General features: G+C 38.2%; 1 protein-coding gene across 1 annotated transcript in view; it reads right to left on the bottom strand.

Annotated features, from left to right (window-relative positions):
- The window catches only part of LOC149088779 (fibrillin-1-like), a 269,191-nt gene that overhangs the window by 60,503 nt on the left and 188,537 nt on the right, over positions 1-20,151 (bottom strand). The window contains exons 2-7 of the mRNA XM_089250032.1: positions 18,544-18,629; positions 11,509-11,790; positions 10,322-10,417; positions 3,433-3,627; positions 2,071-2,196; positions 1,288-1,413 (exon numbers count right to left, since the gene is read on the bottom strand). Coding sequence (XP_089106158.1) covers positions 1,288-1,413; positions 2,071-2,196; positions 3,433-3,627; positions 10,322-10,417; positions 11,509-11,790; positions 18,544-18,629 — 911 coding nt within the window. The remainder of the gene's footprint in view (positions 1-1,287; positions 1,414-2,070; positions 2,197-3,432; positions 3,628-10,321; positions 10,418-11,508; positions 11,791-18,543; positions 18,630-20,151) is intronic.

Below are 20,151 nucleotides of genomic sequence, written 5' to 3'. Positions count from 1 at the left end.
GAAGTTTCATCATTTCACAGAAATGTGAATTTTTTTTTATAAATCTTTTATCCGATTGAGGCAGGAAAAAATATGTACACATCACAGAATCAAGTGTATTCATAAACAAACTTTGCTTCATATGCTCATGAAGTTAAAAAAAATTTAAAAATTCTTACTTAAATTTATAACTGTTTCAACTTATATATAAGTGTGTATATACTACTATATTGGAAAAAGTTCCAAAACTTATTTTGGGACAGAAAAATGAATACAGATAGAACCTGCTTATCCTGTGTTTCCCTCAAAGTAAATACCCTGTTTAATTATGTAGTTTTGCAAAGATCGGAATTACCCGCCTTTTTTGTCATATCTTCCAGTGTCTTTGTCCCTGAACTTTGGAACCTGAGGGTCCTTGCCCCTTAAGCAAATATTTTATTTGAGGAAAAAGTAAAAAGTCACACGGGGCAAGATCAGGGGGGAAAAAAAAGCTGGTTTTGGAATTACCTGTATAACTAGTTTTCCATGGGACCCACTCGTGACCTGCCCATTTTCCCCCATATCTATGTACTTGATACGTCATTTTATGTACAATAAGTGGGGAAGTGGAAATTGTGGAATGGGTCTTGCTACTGGTTGGCTTGTGGCTGTCTGGTCTGGTGTGGGCGGTTTGCTGGTCTTGGACGTTTCCACTATGACCCCGTCTATTCTAAGGGATATAAGCTTCACACAATCTTATATCCCCTAGGGGGACATAGCAGAGGGTTACGGTTGATCTGGTGGTGGTTTTGGAAGTATAGGAATGTGATTTTTTTGATAGGTAATCAGACATCAGAAGGGACCTGTGAGTCTTTAAACATCTGCATGATTTGGTGAGAGGCAAGTAACCAGATCTTGGAAGGCCAAGTCATGGGTACGATAATGTGCCAGCTCACAGGTCCCTCCTGGTGCTAGATTACCTGTGAAAACATCACATTTTAATACTTCTACAACCAACTTATTCCCCTGATCTTGCCCCACGTCCCTTTTTCCTTGGATAAAGAATTTGCTTAAGGGAGAATGAACGAGCAGTAACCAATACATTGTAGGATGTGACAAAAAAAATCTTGCAATCCACATTTATATCTTTGTGGCAAAAATGCATAATTAAACAGGGCATTTACTTTGAAGAAAACATCAAATAAACAGGTTCTACCTGTATTCATTCTTTCATAATAAAATACATTTCAGAACTTTTTGAATGAAGTAGTATAGGCATCATACTACATTGAGTAATGTGTGCAAAGAATTATTATTTTATCAACAAACCCAAGCAAGATCTTTGATTACTAGCTGGAACGTAGCCAAAATCACATAGACATTTGAAACCACCATCCATGTTTACACATTTACCATGAGCACATAGATTTGGCTGCGTCTCACATTCATTTACATCTGCGAAAGAGAAAAGTTGAGAAAATGAATTTATATTGAATAATAGATATAGCATGTATCTTACATAACTATTACTTTAGATCATCAGATAATTTAAATAATACAAAATTCATTAAACTTCTGAACAAAATGGGAAAGTTTGTGCATTTAAAGAAAGAAAGAATTCCATCAAAAGAAAGGCCAATTGTTATTGAACTTCCTGATAAAGATGACTTTAATTCATAAAGGTGGGTTCACACTACACATGCTCTGACTTGTACTTGATCAAATTGCTGAGTTCAGTCATAATATGTGCATGTGATGACAAATTACATAACAGGCAATGAGTTGGTGGCCCAGAGGATCCACTTGATGTCAGAACATCAAAGACGGTCACATCATGTCTCCTCAAATTGTGTGTAATGGAAAATTGTCATACTACAGTCACAATTGATTTCAACCAACGAAGAAGAATGCAAAATTAAGATGTGTCGCTTGATGTGCACAAACTTGGAAAGTCAGAGTCCGGAGCAAGAATATTGCAGACCCACTTCAATATAAAATAAATTGAGAATAGAAATATTGCACGATTTGTACTTTGAAAAAATACATTTTAACATCATGAAGAATAGCTATACTACTTCCTCCAGGGGGAAAAAAACAGAAACCAATATCTACCTTCACATGCACCCGAAACTTCATTATACAAGAAGCCTTCACTGCAATCACATCTGAAAGAACCGACAGAGTTCACACATTTCCCATTCTCGCATATGCCTGGTATTGCTTCACACTCATCAACATCTAAAAAAAAAGTTAAATAATGATATACATATGATGCATAATTCCACAACGTAAGAACAAAAATTTATACATTGTATGATAGATTAATTCCATAAAACAATTCAACCCTTTAATTGCTCTCATCAAATTAAATAATGCTTTTAGTAAACCACTGAATCGTTTATTGATGATTCATGATGGGAGGGGGACACTTCTTCACAGGTAGGGGATTACAACCAGCAGTGTAACTAGAGAAAGTTCAAGGCTAGGTTGCTTCGAGAGATTGACATTATAAATTGGTGGACAGGCTGAGATTTGCCTAATTTACATTTTTACCTAATTTACAGACAAAATCATATGTATTTCTTTCATTTACCAACAGGTGTTAGGAACTACTTTCTTTAGGTTCTCGCTACCAATGGTTAATTGCATTCATTCTATGTTCACAATATAGTTAAAATGATATGATCATTAATCAATCAAAATATTACAAATGAAAGTTGTATAAATAATTTATATAAAATTTACTCAAAGATGGGTCTGCGATACCCGACCCATCATCATCATTCTATGGTGTCCCATGTGGGAAGAGCTTAGGCAATTTTGCCCATTGCTCTAACACGAAGTAGTATAACATGAATTGTGGTTCATGTAGATGTGAAGAAGTAGCATACTGTGGAGATTTCTCAGAGGTTTCGCAACAGCGTTTGGAATAGAAGGTGTGGTCCCTGTTACCATTTTGCTGAACCCCTGTACGTGGGATATTATAGTATAACTGCAACTGATAAAGGCCATATCTAAATAAATGAGGAGGCTGCTCTTGTCTGCAAAACCCTTTTTAAGAAAAGGAGCAGAGGAGCTCTTCTAGGGATATGGCCAAGAACCGAACATGAAGTTATTCAAAAACACAGAGTTCAAGTTAGAGCAGAGAATTGATGCTCACTATAAGTTTAGGTGTTTAGTATAACTGACCTGACCCATACTCTCACAGAACATTTTCACATCAGTACACTCGCCGGTTAAGAATATTGGAGTGATTAACCTCTAAGTGATTTTTTTGCGAGGATATTTACTATATTTAGTGGACCCTATCACCCAAGGACCCTGGCAGTGATTTCCCATGAGAACAACTGAGGTTCTATTACTGACCAAGTATACCCAACCCGATCATAAAACTGAAAAAAAACCAAAAAAAAGTCATATTTTAACATGTAATTCCAAACACAAGTACAGATCAATATTTATTTTCACAAATACCTTGACACGATTTTGATTGTATATTAGTGATGAACCCTCTTTCACAATCCAAAGTTGCGGGACATCTTTCACAAGGATGGCCCCATGCCACACCCACTGTTGCGCAGCAAAGCTGTTTGGTGCATGTGACCCCTGTGAGCTGACCAGCACAAAACTGATTTTTGATACTCCTGAAACATGGTCCAGTTCGGTAATCTGAAAATAAAAATTTTTTTCTCAAATGACGCAAACATATAAACAGTTTTATTTGAATGTGGTTCGATACAAAAACTTGTGATCCATCATTATTAACTCATGAAATAATTTGATTAGGCCCACTCACAATTAAAAAAAATGTAAGTTTGAGGCTGGCGGTCCACTGGAAGAGAAAACATGCAGTAAGCCATGTGAGCGTCAACAGCTGACATTAAGTCAGACGACAGAAGGCATCCAACAGCCTCCATTAAAAGCTACTTCTACACGTTACTCAGTTCACAACCGCACTCAATGCAGCAGGGTTGTAGCTACGGTCGCACTTTTTGTAAAATGTAAAAGAAAATCTCAGAATGAAAAAGTATTAGTGCTAGTATTAGTAGCCACTTTTGCAAAAATGTGTACAAGAGGTATGAAATGAGTAGACATCCATCCATCAATCATTAGCATTGTAGCATTTCGCTAAAGTTTTTTTCCCCCATTTTCGCTTTTTTGATAGAGGAATTCTTTATCTAACTTTGCCATGCACACGAGCATGTTCCTTAAATAAATTTGAGGAAATATTGAAAAAATAAAATTTATTAATTCATTTATTAAAGTCTATACTCAAGGAGACATCTGACGCAAACTCTGCAAGTGTTCTCGTTGTAAATAAATATATAGTTATATTTAATCGATTATACTACTTATCATTACTACCCATGAATGAAAATTATTAAATTTTTCAGCTTCCATGTTCACAAGGAGGATGGGGGGGGGGGAGACTGACAAGAGGAGGAAAAAACTGAGTGAATGGCGCGAAAAAAGCAAACAACACTACTGCGCCTGCACAGTATACGGCGCGAGTGTGGTTGAACAGGACTCAGAAATTTTTCTTGTCTGCTGTTGAAGTCGGAAATCATAGCTGAAGATCGCTGCTAATGGGCCTTTCAAGTATTATGTGTTTTTAGCCATTTCTGACCCCTCAACCCCATCAGCAAAACTCCCCTCACTTGCCAGCAAATTTTTGTCAGCTCTGCTCCCTATTAATGCATGCATATTGGGATCAGAGATGTATGTGGGGGGAGGTGCATCATGTGTACCCCCCCCCCCCCTAGATGAACAAAAATGTATTTTTTTTTAATGCAAAAAATATTTAAAAAAATGAATAAAGTTTCGGAAGAAAAATACCTTTATATGTTATTATAATCAATTTCTCTTAATTTCAATGCTATTTCAAAGCTAAGAACTTGAAATGTCTTTTTAAGAAATCCATTGTGACCCAACCTGCAAGCCATACATACCAAAGCATGACCCGCGGACCAAATATGGTCCGGCACTTCAAACCTAATTTTGTAAAAAGTAACTAAGCGGCACATTTACAGATTACTTGAGTGACCCGCAACACAGTTCCACAATACTTAGGCAGTCCATGTCACATTCAGAGATCCCTCGAGTGATATAACATACAGTTGTAGGGCACTTGGGCGGCCCGCAGTGAAGTTCTACATCGCTAAAGTTACCTGCAATACATTCCCCAAGTAACTTAAGTGATCCGTGGCGTAATTACGGATCACTTGAGTGATGCGCGGTGGAGTACCAGAGCACTTAAGTGGCCTCCCCATTTCTAGAACATTTAGAGATCACTAATGTGACTCTATAGAGGACTTATCGATAGGAAGTTCAGGTACCTACAAACTGGCGAAAGGTTTTTCTCACTCTTCTTTCTTTTGGCACACTCAGTAAGATGCCATTAAGAATATTTCATATTTTGCTAAAGGTTGGTTGAAGAGATAAGCATCATCCACTCCCTCCCCAAGTCACCAAAACCAAACCCTCCCTATTGATGCTGACATAATACGTGAATGACCCTCTCTCCCCCCCCCCCCCCAATGGACAAAGTTCTGTGCAATGGGATAGTCTTGCGAATAAAGACAACTGTGAGTTAAACTTGTTTATTGCTTGAAGTCACTGCCAGTAGACGACTGATCAAATAAATGGTTTATCGCACAATACATTTGGCCACCACAAATACAAATTTTTGGGTCCCCCCCCCCATATATATATATAGTTCTTTGACACAGAGGCGTATGCAGTGGAGGGAGGGTGGCATACAAACTGTGCTTAAAATACAAAAAGGACCCAATTTGGGTCCTAGGCACATGCTTTGTTTGCCCATGCAAAAAAAAAAAACAGGCCCTGGGTTGGTATCAATTTCCAACTAAGTAGCCTCCCATCCAAGCAGGCACGGATCTAAGGGAAAAAGCGGTATATTGTTTAAGGTTCGTTGAATCGTTTTGTATTTTAAAGGAAGATAAATTTTACTCTTACTTTTGGCACTTGGGAAGGGGTGATTGCCCTCCCCTCCCCAGGATCCATGCATTAGCCGAGGCTGACATCTTCAGTTGCGAATAATGTCTAGGCAGATATTTTTAGCTACGAATGAAGCTAAGGCATGCATGCATGTACCACCAGCAGTAAATAAAACAGAGGTGATATCTTATTATATATGAATGAAGCAAAACAAGGCATCTTTAGCTGCAAATGGAATAGAAGCAGACATCTTCAGCCTAGAATGAAGCGGAGGCGGACATCTTCAGCTGTGAAAGAAGCTGAAGCAGACATCTCCAGCTGCAAATGGAGAGAATTCAAACATCTTCAGCTGCGAATGGAGTGAATTCAGATGCGAATGATGTGAATTCAAACATCTTCAGCTGCGACTGACACCTACAACTAGGAATAAAGCGGAGGCAGTTATCTCCAGCTCCAGGATACCGCTGAAGCAGACATATTCAGCTTCGAATTGAGTGGAAGCTGACATCATCAGCTGTGAATGAATCCGAAGAAGACACCATCAGCTGCAAATGTAGAAGAGGGAACACCATTCGGTTCATAGAATCATCCCGTCTTTTACGGAAAGATAAGTTTTTTTCCTCATTTTTTGGCTCTTTTGGGAGGGGGATTCCCCACCCGGATCCACGAATGCCGCTAAGGAAAAACATTGTTTGGCTATGATGTTAACCGTGCTTCAAGCTGGGTTTTCCTAGGAGCAGGTTTCCTGTTCCACTCACCAATAAGAAAATCAGCATGACTGTTTTCCCTACAGAGCGCAATACGCCTCACGACAGCGTTTTACGTCGGGCGTGATTAGCCGACTGCTTCTGGAGGAATCAAATGCGTCCTGCGCCGCGCATTTCACCGATCTTCTTTATATTTTTATTGTTTTCTTTCCCTTCTCTTCAAACCGGATCATGCAGACGACAGAGTAGCTGATGCCAAAGCCATATACTATAATATAGCCGTCCTGATCTGATGCGCCACGCTAGGAAAACACAAACGCGTAGCGTGATTATGTAACGTTTCTGCCGGCGCGAAATGGTCTAATTCGGTTCATGCGGCGCAAAAAACCTATTCCTGGGAAAACCCGGCTTCACAGCTAAGTTTAATCTCAATTATTAACTATTATGCCCGAAGTTACAAATCTGGGCCTCTTTGCACATTAGCCACTTCGCAAAGTGCCCGGTTTTTTGGATATTAGCCAAAGCGTATCAATAATACGTCTTTAATACGCTTTGATATTAGCCTTGTTTATGTTTAGGTCGCTTTGAAAACAAACAATGTTTGCTTGAGACGGCTATGACCGTTTTATTGCACCTGCGTCACGTGACAATTTGTCATATCATTCAGCGGATGGCAACAAATATTGAACGTCATCACACTCGTGTAGCCTCGAACACATACCTGCTTAATTTATATAATTGAAAAAAACATATATTGCCATTATTATTAGGAAAATTCCTCTTTTAATTTCTATTTTAATCACTGGCCGGTTGTAACAATAGTATGCACGTTGCCATCTAGTGACAAGTCAGAGTACTTTAGCTTACCATGCTTGCCACTAGATAACACTACAAGTTCTATGAATAATTCCCGGATTTCAAGAGCGCCAATTTCAAACACCGACCATGACAGAGCGCTGTGTTAACTGACCCAAACATTACTGATCCTTTCTGAACTATTATATTTTTACCTCGAGTAACTATGAATGAACGCATATAAATTTTTGTCGTTGAATTATACAGTATAGATCCTGCTTATTACGTTTTTCGCAACCGTTGTAAGCAGGAAAACGCTTTAAGCGGGAAATATCAATGAGCATTTGTTAAAGCTGGGATATCTAGTCTTCATCGGGAGAAATACGGGAAATTAGGATTCCAACTACGGGAAAATACAGGACATTGCCAATTATCGCCAAGAACAACGCCAAATGTGCACAAAGTTGCCAAATATTTCTGAAATTACGGAAAAATCGCAATGACGGGAAACGAAGCGTAACTGCAAATTGCATTGGATTAAAATGAATTCCACGAAAGGAAACGTTCAACGAGACAAATGTGGGAGATTAATGTTCTTATATATAACTGTAATTATCATAATATAATTTATGCATTGAAAAATAATTTCAATCTTTGACTTCAATAAAGAATAAAAATTCAAGTAGGCGTCATGTACAAAACGGGAAAAACCGGGACGCGTTTGCCAAAAAGTCGGGACGGCCAGAAAAAGAAAGAAAACCGTTACTGTCCCGGTAAATACGGGACGTATGGTCACCCTAGGGATAACGAAAATAACTCTCTCTAAGAGAAAACGTTCCAAATGGGAACGTTATAAGCGGGATCCACTGTATCAGTGCCGCTTTAACGCATGAGGTCTGCACGGGCGGCGGGCTCTTGAAAATGAGATCTGATTGAAAAATGTTTTAGAGAAAGCATGCAAAAATTGAAAGGCAGGAATCTCTGGCCAGGTGGTGGGCTCATAAAATCCCTTCACCCAGGGGCCCACGGTGCTCTTAAGATGGCCCTGCAATGTAGGTATTTATTTTAAGTGGTGTACGCAAGGATTTCTCGCGAAGTTATGGTTCATATTTTTTTCTGGTCAAGAGGTTTTTTTTCAATTTTTACTAGGAAAATACCAAAGCTTATTAATACGCTTTGGAAAACACCATAATCTCAGAATTTAAATACTATTAATTTCTAATGCTTCCAGATTTTCAACAAAGCACCCATCCTTTTATCGGGGGGGGGGGGGGTGTGGTCCGTGGGTCCGTGGTTCTTTCTCATGTTTTACCATATTTTGACACTGTAAATCGATAAAAAAATTAAAATATAAGGTTCCCGCATGCCCCCCTTCCCAAATCCTGCATGAATGAACGCCAGGGAGATCTGCCACCGGACTTATCCCGTTGCCGAGATCTCTTCCAGTCCAGTTTCGTGGCAGAGTCTGGGACAAAGTGAGTGCACCTAACAGTGTGAATGTGTAGCGTGTAGCTAGCGTTGTGTTTGATATTTCAGTGCTGCCATCTATACTTCAAATTGTGAGTGAAGTGTAATGATTGAATATTTGTAACGTTGTAGGCCTGTTGCTCTCTGTGGCGAGACTTTTTAACGGGGAGATCGGCTCGCATTCGCTCCTTGAAGTTGGAAACCACAGAAAACCAACTTCAGCCGACCACTCCCAAATCCTGCAGCAGGCACCCCTATGGCTAAAATTGGCTAAAGCCGGCAGAGACGGAGGCGGGTGCGCCCGGGGCCTCGACTTCTGAAGGGCCCGAAAAACCCAAACGTTACGCTTCTAATTTAAGGGGCCCAATGCTTTCACCCGGGGCCCCCAACCGACTAAAATCCGCTTCAGCCTATAGCAGTTTCTCAAATTGTGCATCACGACGAGCTGGAGATATTGGCTCGTAAAATAAGCTGAAAATCGGTGAAAGCCTCCAGTAACTTAACGTGGGTGTGGGACCCGGTGCGACCGCACCTGTCGCACACCCTTATAAGAGCGGTTCTGATGCTTTGAAGTGGCTCTTTTATACGTGAAAATATCTACTATAAACTATTTTGCTATCTATCTAAACCAGCGGTTCTCAACCGGTGATCCGCGGAGTGCTTGGTGCTCCGTGTGCATTTCCCAGGGGGCTCCGCGGCGACTCGAGGAAAATAAAATAAATCAGTAAATTTGATAGATAAATAAAAAAAGAGGTCTACAGGGGTCCGCCATAAAAATTATATACATAAAGTGAGTGCTCCTCGAGTCAAACAGGGCTCCGCGATAGAAATTATATACTGAAAAAGGGCTCCGCGAGTCAAAAAACGTTGAGAACCGCTGATCTAAACCATTTGTCTTATTGCGAGAGGCTTCAATTTCTGGGTTTGCACTCTTTGGAATGGCGTAGACTAAGCTGCAGATCTGGAGATGAGCTGCAAACTAGTCCACCAAATGTTTTATCTACCACTGGGAGAACCTTTTTTCCAGATCATGGACAGACGAGTTAACCTACGGAGGCATCAGTTCCAAATATGAATACCAACGCCCAGAAGAGATCGCTTTTTCTATGGATACATATGACGTGAGGTGAAAATATGGAACAGACTGCCTTCAGAACTTGTATGCGTTTCCTACGCAAGACTTGCTTCCCGCTAATGAGGATTTCGACCTGGATCCGTATGAGAAGTGCTTTCCCTTCTGACTATTACTTCTGATTATTTTTTATTTTTCATTCATTATTACTTTTCCAGTTCAAGTGCATTTCATGCCTTCTGCGGGTATTGTAAATAAATAAATAAAATTTTGCTCGGAAAAATCCTAAAAAAATTACAAATGGTATGTATATTCATCATTTATCATCACATGGATATTTTCCAGGAGAAAAGAATGCACATACCTCTTTCGCATCGCCGACCAGTGAAACCATAAACACAGGAACACCGATCTGGACCCATGCAGCGTCCACCATTCAAACAGGGTTCTTTGCAAAGTCCTATATATCAATCAACAGAATAGAGAGCAAGCTGATTAATTATAAGGAACATATTTACTGTGTATTTCCTATTTTTTTTTCTCAAGTCTGTTAATAAATTTCTAATTGTAAATAATATGCAAAAAGTCGTGATGAACACGGAAGATTTGGACGATGTTGAAAAACTACCCTTTATGTATAACTTTTCTATTTAATGGTAACAATTTTATCAAGAAATGTTGTTAGATAACATGAACGATATTGTGCTGTTCATGTATAAACAGATGAACAGGGGAAAAATAATTTCTATAACAATGAGACTTTTATTGGAAATCGGCTCAATAAATTAAGCTTTATAACGACTTTAAAACGATCAACATTCTGATAAATATTGGACGTACTTGTAAATACAGCAGAACCTCGTTAGGTGCTGAAGGTTAAATACAGCAGACTAATAGGAAGCTGAAAGTTGTTCATTATAATGAAGGTCCTGTTTATAACAAATAATTCGTATAGGGGTGCATAATGCTACAGGGTGTATGTTGTACATCAGTATTTCCCAAAGTGGGTGGTCCGGGTACAATGGTCCGGGGGGGGGGGGAGATAGAAGCTACAGGCTTAACATAGGATCCTATGGGTTCACTTGAGTTGGGGCGGGGGCGATGACAGGAAAAAAATTGCTGATGGAGGGAGCGATATGGAACAAAAAGTTTGGGAAGCTATGTAGCACATCAAGTAACAGTAGTTAGCTGTAAAAAGTGTTTATTATATATAAAATAAAAAAACAGTTTTCAACATCGGTTGTATTGAAAAAAGATATGTACGTAAATTATAGTCAAGTATTATTCTTGATTTTTCTAGCTGGCGAGCGGTATGAGTCATACATATTTACGAAAAACAAAACAATGATTGATGTTTAATCGCTTTCTTGGAAATGCTTTTTACACGAGTTTAATACTTTTTAGATTCTTAAAACGAGTTTTAAACTCGCAGAGATAAACATTTTATAATTTTTTGAGCTGTCTGCTATAAGCAAAGTCCGTTAAAAAAGAGTGAGCTTCTACTGTACTAACAGAAAAGTTTTTGTTTCTTTTTTTTTTCCTTATATTTACCATTTTGGGATGAAATAACAGGTCCAGGTTCCGGTCCGATCGGTCCAGGTCCCGATATTCCACCATCGGGTAAGGCTCCAGGTATTACATTAGGGCCAGGTCCAGGTATAGGTCCGATTCCTCTTCCGATACCAACGCCACCTATACCGCCAACACCACCGAAACCACCAATGCCACCACCACCAGTGGGATCACAGACTGATGATCTTTGGCCTCCTGGGAGACAGTAACAAATGTTTGGACGAATGCAACGGCCAGAACCACATGATCTTGAGCAGACAGCTAGAAAAATTAGAGATGATTAATAACATTGATGCGCATCAAAATAGTCTTAATAGAACAACAAAATTTTATAATGGGATTTTGCCACTTGGTCCACCTAAGCCACAACCAAACAAATGCATGAAAGACCTGAATTATTGTTATTATCACTTTGTTCAATTGACTTCTGCTCCAATCATCGAAATACTATGTAAATTTAAATCTCTTATTCCTTTTCTCACTATGAGTCACCTTATGGGTGTAAACCGGGACAAAGTGAATGTAAGTTTAATATATATATATAATGATTTGAATGAAAAGAATATGGTGCTGAACTTGAATTTATATAGGGAAATGGAGCACCTTTCTTATGTCACATCAATGCAAAATCATATCAATAGACAGATATTTTCATCAATTTAAATCTCATCAAGTCGAAATTGATGAAAGAGATTGAGAGTTTCTGATAATATTTATGTCTTTTTCCGAAATATCATCGAAGAGTTGCGACAGCCAAAATTAAAATTTTTAATTAAAAGTCTTTTCAGGTTTGAAATTAGTAAGGTGCAAGATGACAATTTCGTCGTTTTAAACCAGCATCTTGTGAAGATGTGACAATCTAGGAAAATGCCTGCGTTCACGAACAGAAAGCTCATGACAGTCTCCATTTGTACTCTTTACAAATACAACCTTGTGTGTTCACTTAAATATGCCCAACATGAAAACTGCGCCACCTTTTCACCTTAAACACAATACTGTATATAATAAGTAATACCTGCTTTTTATAACAGTGGTTCCAGGGCTGGACAAATCGATTGCCTGACATTCCCGGAGCAAGAATTTTTTTTTGACCACGTGCCCGCGTTGGGCATGATCAGTGATGGTGTGGTGATGACCCTCGTGGGCTGTGTCATCACCACACAGCAAGTTCAGAAAGTTCAGACAGCATGTGTACCTTCCACATAACGGTACACAAGCGCCAGCGGCGTACTAAATCAGGGTTACTTTTACTAGAAATTAATTTACAGGAAAATAATCATAGGGTTTTCTTCGTATTCTATTAGCTTTCATGTACCGATATTTTTGCATAGTGGAAAAATACGCATAAGTATCGTTTGAAATGGAAAAGTTTTGCTCTGGGGTTTTTGCTGCAATCTGTCAAATAAAAGCAAAATTATCTGTTATAGTTCTTCAAATAAAATGGGTGTTGGTGTTAAACCAATGTGTAGAGTGAAAATTATTTTTATGTTGCGTATCGGCGGAAATTCTATGTACCAAAGTACAGTATCGGCTACTTTTGAGTTATTGATAATTACAAAATGTATTCAGCGACAAATATAAATACATAGTAATCGGTATTTTGGCGCATAAAATTTACACTCTTATGCAGAATAAAAAATTATATTTTAATACTACACTCATGTCCATAAATTGAGGATAATGCCAGCTCCGGCAAATAAAGGTTCAGAAACAAAACAAACGTTACTTACTCATAAAGCCCATTTATTAAACAAAAGATAAAGAACAAAAACGATGGTGTATGTATGATACCATTCATAAAAACTACAATTTTTGCTCCCTGAGCAATTGTAAAAAATATCGTCTTTACAAAAACTTACTATTACATGGTTGGTATGATGGTTAATACATTGTATGTCTCCCATGCGATGAAATACAGTCCGTACAACGCCTAGGCATGCTGAGTATCAAATTATCGATCTGATCTTGGGGAAGATCACTCCACTCAGCAAGCAATGCTCTCCGAAGTTCCGGTACACATGTAGGAGGTGGTTGACGGGCTGCAACTCGTCGGCCAAGCATGTCCCACACATGCTCTATCGGATTCAAGTCAGGTGAGAATGCTGGCCATTCCATACGGGTTATATCCTCAGATTCAAGGCATTCGTTTACGATGTTTGCTCGGTGAGGACGGGCGTTGTCATCCATAAACACAAATTCTGCGCCCATGGCACCCCTAAAAAAACGTACAAGTTGTTCCAGAACGACGTCCCGATAAATTTGGGCTTTCATGGTTCCGGTTTGAACATGCAGATCTGTTCTGGAACCCAGTATAATTCCACCCCAAATAAGCAATGCTACACCACCGTAACGGTGTCGTTCAATGATGTTGTCTTGGTGGTAACGGGTACCTGGCGTTCTCCATATGAAAGTCCGACGTGAATCAGACTGCAGGCTAAACCTGGATTCGTCGGAAAACATCACACAAGCCCACTGTGACGATGTCCACATTGCATGTTTTCTACTCCAGGCTAATCGCTGCCGACAGTGAGTTGCCGTGAACGGAACACATCTGACAGGCCTGCGAGCATATAGACCAATATCTCCCAAACGTCTGTACACGGTTGGCCTTGAAACTGTGGTACCCGTGGCTGCAGATAGCTGACGAGACAGGTCGGATGCTGCGCTCCGTCTGCTTCTTTTGGCAGTTACTTCCGAATACCGGTCTTCATTCGGCGTTGTAACTCGGGGGCGACCTGTACTGTAACGTCTACTGACATTTCCGTTATCTTGGAATCGTTGCCAAAGCCTAGAGATGACACTTTGGGCAATTCCAAGTTCCTCGGATACTTCCATCTGAGAACGCCCACGTTCCAGACGGCCGATAGTTCTACCACGTAAAAAATCATCCACATGCGTCTTCTGTGTCATAACTATTCGCTTATGGCACTGAGCGCCTTACAGAACTCTTGTGAACAATTTTACTTCTTTGCCACCATTCCTTATATACCCCCGTCTTACACTCTCGTCATTGTGACGTACTATCGGCATCATCTGGTGGCTTCCTGAAATTTGCATATCATTCTTGCAGATGTGTGTGATAATTCTACAGGTGAAAGTTTTACTTTAGATTTCGATTTCCGTGCGATTCTGAATTACCCTTAATTTATGGACATGAGTGTATATATATTTTATTTCATATTCTACGAAATCTCTGCAGGAATGCGATTGGGCTAATTATTTCTGATCCTGGGAATTTTACATCTATGTACTTTTTTACCTCCATTAAAAGCCCGTTTTCTGAGGAAGGCGGGATGGCCTTCGCAGATAAGTTTTTATTGAAGTAAAAATTGATCACACCTCATCCTTGTACCGGTTAAACGTAATACGGGATATAGTAAATTAGTTCTAAAATTCGGGATATAGACTAACAGTTAGGTAACAGTATTGGTCGGAAGTTTTCGTAATTAATTAAGAAGGTCAGTTATCACTTTTTTTTTCATAATTTTGAAATCATAGGCTTATACTTCAGGGTTGTGTTGCTGTGTAATTGCCCTAACTAAACAACCTCCAACACACATACAGTCGACCCCATTTATATACCGTTTTCCAAGAAACCGTAACTAAAAACGTTATAGGCGGGAAATGTCTAAGAATTATGACTTTTTTTTTATGTCGCTTTTAACTTATTAACAAACATTACGGTATATATATATTTAATAAGAAGAAATTATTTTTTATTCCATTAAATATTTATGTGTAGGGGATTCGTATATCTGTTTATTTTGTATCAACAGATTCAGAAGTGGATGAAAAAGACCACAAAGGAAGAAAAAGTAATCTCTTCTGAGTACTTTTCCTAGTTTTTATCCGTAAGTCTCCCATTTAGAAACTCCGTTCAACCTTGTGTATTTGAACAGTAGTCAGGGCGATTATGCTCTGCACACTATTGTTGGAAAAGTAAGAGAACAAGAAACAATAATAATTTTAGCCTTTTTTTTTAACCTATTATTTTTATAGGCGGAAAAATAATTACTCCAAATAACCGTAAAAGAAAAACCCCACCTGTTGTTTTCACGCAATGGTTATATAATCGCTAGCACACACATTCACCATTTTCGTTTATTCACATGAAAAACAGGTGAAAGAGTACGCTGATTTCTTTGATTAACCAGTTAAAAATTAAAATCGATTTTCCAGAGCCCCAATTAATGTATGTGACATTGATTGAGTTTTGGTAATTTAAAAAAAGAGACTTCTGTGTATTTCTCGGCACTAATAAATACTTCTAATGAAATGTAAAAAAAAAAGAATGAATTTCAGCCGTAAGATTCATGAACTTGTAATAACTGTTAGCCGAAATAAATCATCAACTCTCATCACTTAACTTCTTTTTTTTTTTTAATTTCCTTGATTACTTTTTGTTAGTTATTCACGATCACACTCTTCTAAGCAGTAATTATGTAAGGCACAATTAAGACAAATCCTTAATAAGCGGAAGGACGTAAAAAAAAAAGGAAAGATAACAAAAAGTAACATTAATCTTATTATAACTTTCAATAATACTTATCCCGGTTTTTTTTTTTTTTTTTTTGCCGCTACTGTGTATATATGTGCGCTTATCCCGGAGAAGATTAAAGAGGTACGCGATAAAACATTCAATTCACTGGAAATACTTCACCAAAGTCTCCGAGGCTCTTCATCCATTACACGGAACTCATTAACGGATGCAGATGCAAAATTTAAAAAAAAAAAATGGGGATAGGCCTAACGAGGAAAAACTACCGATTTTTCAAGGGCGTTATATATTGATGGTATTTTAAAGAGTTTTATTTAAATGACGGGATATTTTCACAATTTTTCCTCCCTACGGAAACTTTGACGCGATATGTTTATTCAGGCAAATACTATGTGCGTTTTTAGCTTAAGGAGTCCCCGCGACTTTAATTTACGTTCATTATGGAGTACAAAAAACTGGCTTAAAAGATTTTTATTTTATTTATTTTTTGGTTAATATTATCATTAGCAGGGAAAAAAGAAAGCATTCCTTTACATGGATTATTTTTATTCTCTCTTGCTACTTCATCGAAATTCAGAATTAATTTTACGAAGAATAAAAAAGTTTAAAAAAATTTAAATTACTGATGTATTCCATGGAACAAAATATTAAAATTTAAATTGAGGTGAATTCTTTTTTACGTGCATATTTTGTCTGAGACCATTAACAAACCGCTGAAAATTACGTTTCAGAGTTCGAAACAGCTCTGTGCTAAGCAAGGGTGCTGTTATCCGTGTTGGAAGCTTATGGTTTCAAACATAGTTGTTTCACAATGGAAGTATTGTGATTTTTGTTTGCTGTTATTTTTAATATTCTTCACACTTAATTATTCACGTGCACTACGTGAATTTTGAAAAGGCTTCCCGAGTATAAGTACACAAACACTGCAGTTACGCTTTACGTTTAGGACGGATGTTGTGCGCAGCGTCGGGTTGATAAATTTAGGTATTGAATTATTAATTTACTAACGGTTCAATATTAATTAAAGCTTTAATAATTTATTAAGGCTAGATACTGTTTGAAATTATGATTTCAGAGTATTGCGATATGTAGCTACTGTGAAATTACAAATTCGCTGTGGCCACACATTATACAGGGTGTCCTGTAAGAGCTAATGCGGCCTTTATCTCATCAATCGCTTGTCGTGATTGGTATGGTCTCAATTTAAAAAATGCTCAAAATGAGTTGAAACCTGTAGGCTACCAGTTTTCAGAGTGAGAATAGAGTGTGTCACAAAATAAAAAATCTAAATTTTTACTCGGTCCCCTTGTCCTTTAACTTCTTTAACGTGGAAGCCTGTCTGGTTTTCATGTCCTTTAACTTCTATTTCAAAAGTTGATGCCCTGTCTTTTCTGAGCCGCCCCCCCCCAAAAAAAAAAATCCCGTGTTTCAACTGAAATATTCACTGAGATATTTACATTCAAAAATCGGATAAAATTAGGGAAAGGACAGAATAAATGAGGGAAACGAGCGTTGTTCGTTAGTTTTTGCTCTTATTTCCCGTTTTCTCCGATTTTTGAATTAGAATATCTCAGTGAATATTGCAGTTAAAAACATTAGTAGTATAGGGAGCAGTATACTGCGTTTTTTTGGCACGCTCCATCTCCGGGGACCCTCCGTCTCTAGGTATTTACTGAGATATAGTATGATATGGTCTTCCCACTCCGAGGACCCTCCGTCTCTGTGTTTATCCCCACTTTCGGTATCTCGAACGCAATCTCTCTCTTATCTCGAGTTTTCGTCTTCAACTATTACTTTTTATTTCATTCACTTGAAATTTTTATATATTTCTATTAAAAGTTAGATTTTTCATTTTGTGACACATTGTATTCTCACTCTGAAAACTGGTTCAAGAAAATTTTTGAACGCCTTCCGAGCATTTTTTGAAATTGGAATCGTACTTCTACGACGGACGGTCGATGAGACAAAGGCCGCATTAGCACTTATAGGACACCCTGTATATATACACACACAAAATTTTCCGAGATGCACCAGTTCATTACAAATTCCCCAGAGGAATGCTTACGAGAAGAATGTACATTGCAGAGTAGTAGTAAATATATTTTACGCATAATTTTTGGAAATCAGTATACTTCAGATCTGATCCGTGAATTGACGTAAAACCATGAAAGTAATTAGTAATTCATATAATGAGATTTACGCATGCTGTCTAAACCACTCCCCTCCTTTTCATTGGAAATTTTTTTAATAAGTTCTATTTCAAGTGAAAAAAAAGATTTACAAAAAATATTTTTCTCTGGGTATTTTTTTCAACCGTAATCATTTATCGTATACGGTTAGCTAAAATTACAATAGAAATTACTTGCAAGAATTGCAGTCTTCGCTGTGATATTGTGATACGACGCTAAAAGCAAAAATTCAGAAAACAAAAAACAATGCATTGAAATTTTCTAGAAAATTCCAGCATCGAGACAGATATGAGTCACCTGCGCGTATGAAAGATCAAATAAACTTACGAACTATACAAAGACCACTATATCCGGGCCTTGAAGACCAACCGGGACAGCAGTGAGGTCTCTGTCCCCGTCCGCAAATATTTGGCCTGGAAAGAAAATCGGAGAATAATATCAATCTGAAAGTCATGAATAAATTCTTGAAAAGGAATAAAAGAACACACACACATTAGAATGATTCAGTATAACTTTTATTCTGATGAAATATTTCCAAAGAGAACTCAGCAATTCTGCCCGTATTTTTTAACGTATGTAGAAAGTGTTTTTCTATTATTATCAATATTGATTGGCGAAAAGATTGAAAGCAACGCCAACGCATACAACAGTATAACTGATTTTTTAATAATAATTTATTATATGATAATTCAAAAGAGAGAAGAAAAAAAAGTAACCATCCTGTAATACAAGTTCGTGAAAAGGTTTCGAAAATATTTCATTGATTTCAGACGTATTTAGACGAAAATAAAATTTGTTTTTAAAAAAATTAAATTTTTCGTGTTTTGTTCTGCAGTTGAATTGACTGTATCTGATTGATAGCATGGTGTTTGAGATTTACGGAAATTTTTTTTCACGGACAGCAGTTCGGCACTAGTGAGTGACAGAATGAGGGAATAAATGAGTGAGCGACCGAATAAGTGATTGACAGACAGAGCAAAATAGTCAGCGAACGAGTGACTGAGTGAATAGCCGAATGAGTGAGAGTGAATAAGTAAATTATCAAATCACTCACTTGCTAACTCCTTTACTTGATTAACAATTCACCAACTTACTTATCACTTGCTCCTTGCTTCACTTGCATATCCACTCACTTACTTGATCGTTCACTCTCTTGCTCGCTCGCCCACTGACTTGCTAGCTCATTCACTCACTTGCTCATTTACTCATTCACTCACTTGCTCATTTACTCATTCACTCACTTGCTCATTTACTCATTCACTCACTTGCTCGCTCGCCCACTGACTTGCTAGCTCATTCACTCACTTGCTCGCTCGCCCACTGACTTGCTAGCTCATTCACTCACTTGCTCGCTCGCCCACTGACTTGCTAGCTCACTCATTTGCTCATTTACTCATTCACTCACTTGCTCGCTCGCCCACTGACTTGCTAGCTCACTCATTTGCTCATTTACTCATTCACTCACTTGCTCATTTACTCATTTACTCATTCACTCACTTGCTCATTTACTCATTTACTCATTCACTCACTTGCTCATTTACTCATTCATTTGCTCACTTGTTCGCTCATATTCTCACTTGATTACTTACTCATTCCTATGCTCACTCGATTATTCACTCACTCCTATGTTCACTTGCTTATTCTCTCAATAACTTGCTCACTCCATTTCTCCCTGAATGGGTAATTCAATCACTCAATTGCTCAACACACTTGTTCACCCCCCCCCCCCACTTTCTCATTCACTATCGCACTCACTCGCTTGCTTTCTCACCACACACATACTAACTCAATAACTTAATTGCTCACTCTCTTGATAAGTGACTTGCTGATTCACTCCCTCACAGAGTTATTCACCCACTACCCACTCACTTGTTCAATCCCTCACATATGTGCCGATCTATAGTAGTCTACTATATAGTTGGTGTTGTATGGTGC

Source organism: Pholcus phalangioides, unplaced genomic scaffold (assembly GCF_987345545.1).
Source record: "Pholcus phalangioides strain wild (caught in Gottingen) unplaced genomic scaffold, Ppha-v1.0 ptg000003l_1, whole genome shotgun sequence".
Lineage (NCBI taxonomy): Eukaryota > Metazoa > Arthropoda > Arachnida > Araneae > Pholcidae > Pholcus > Pholcus phalangioides.
This window is presented reverse-complemented; position numbering and strand designations above follow the sequence as displayed.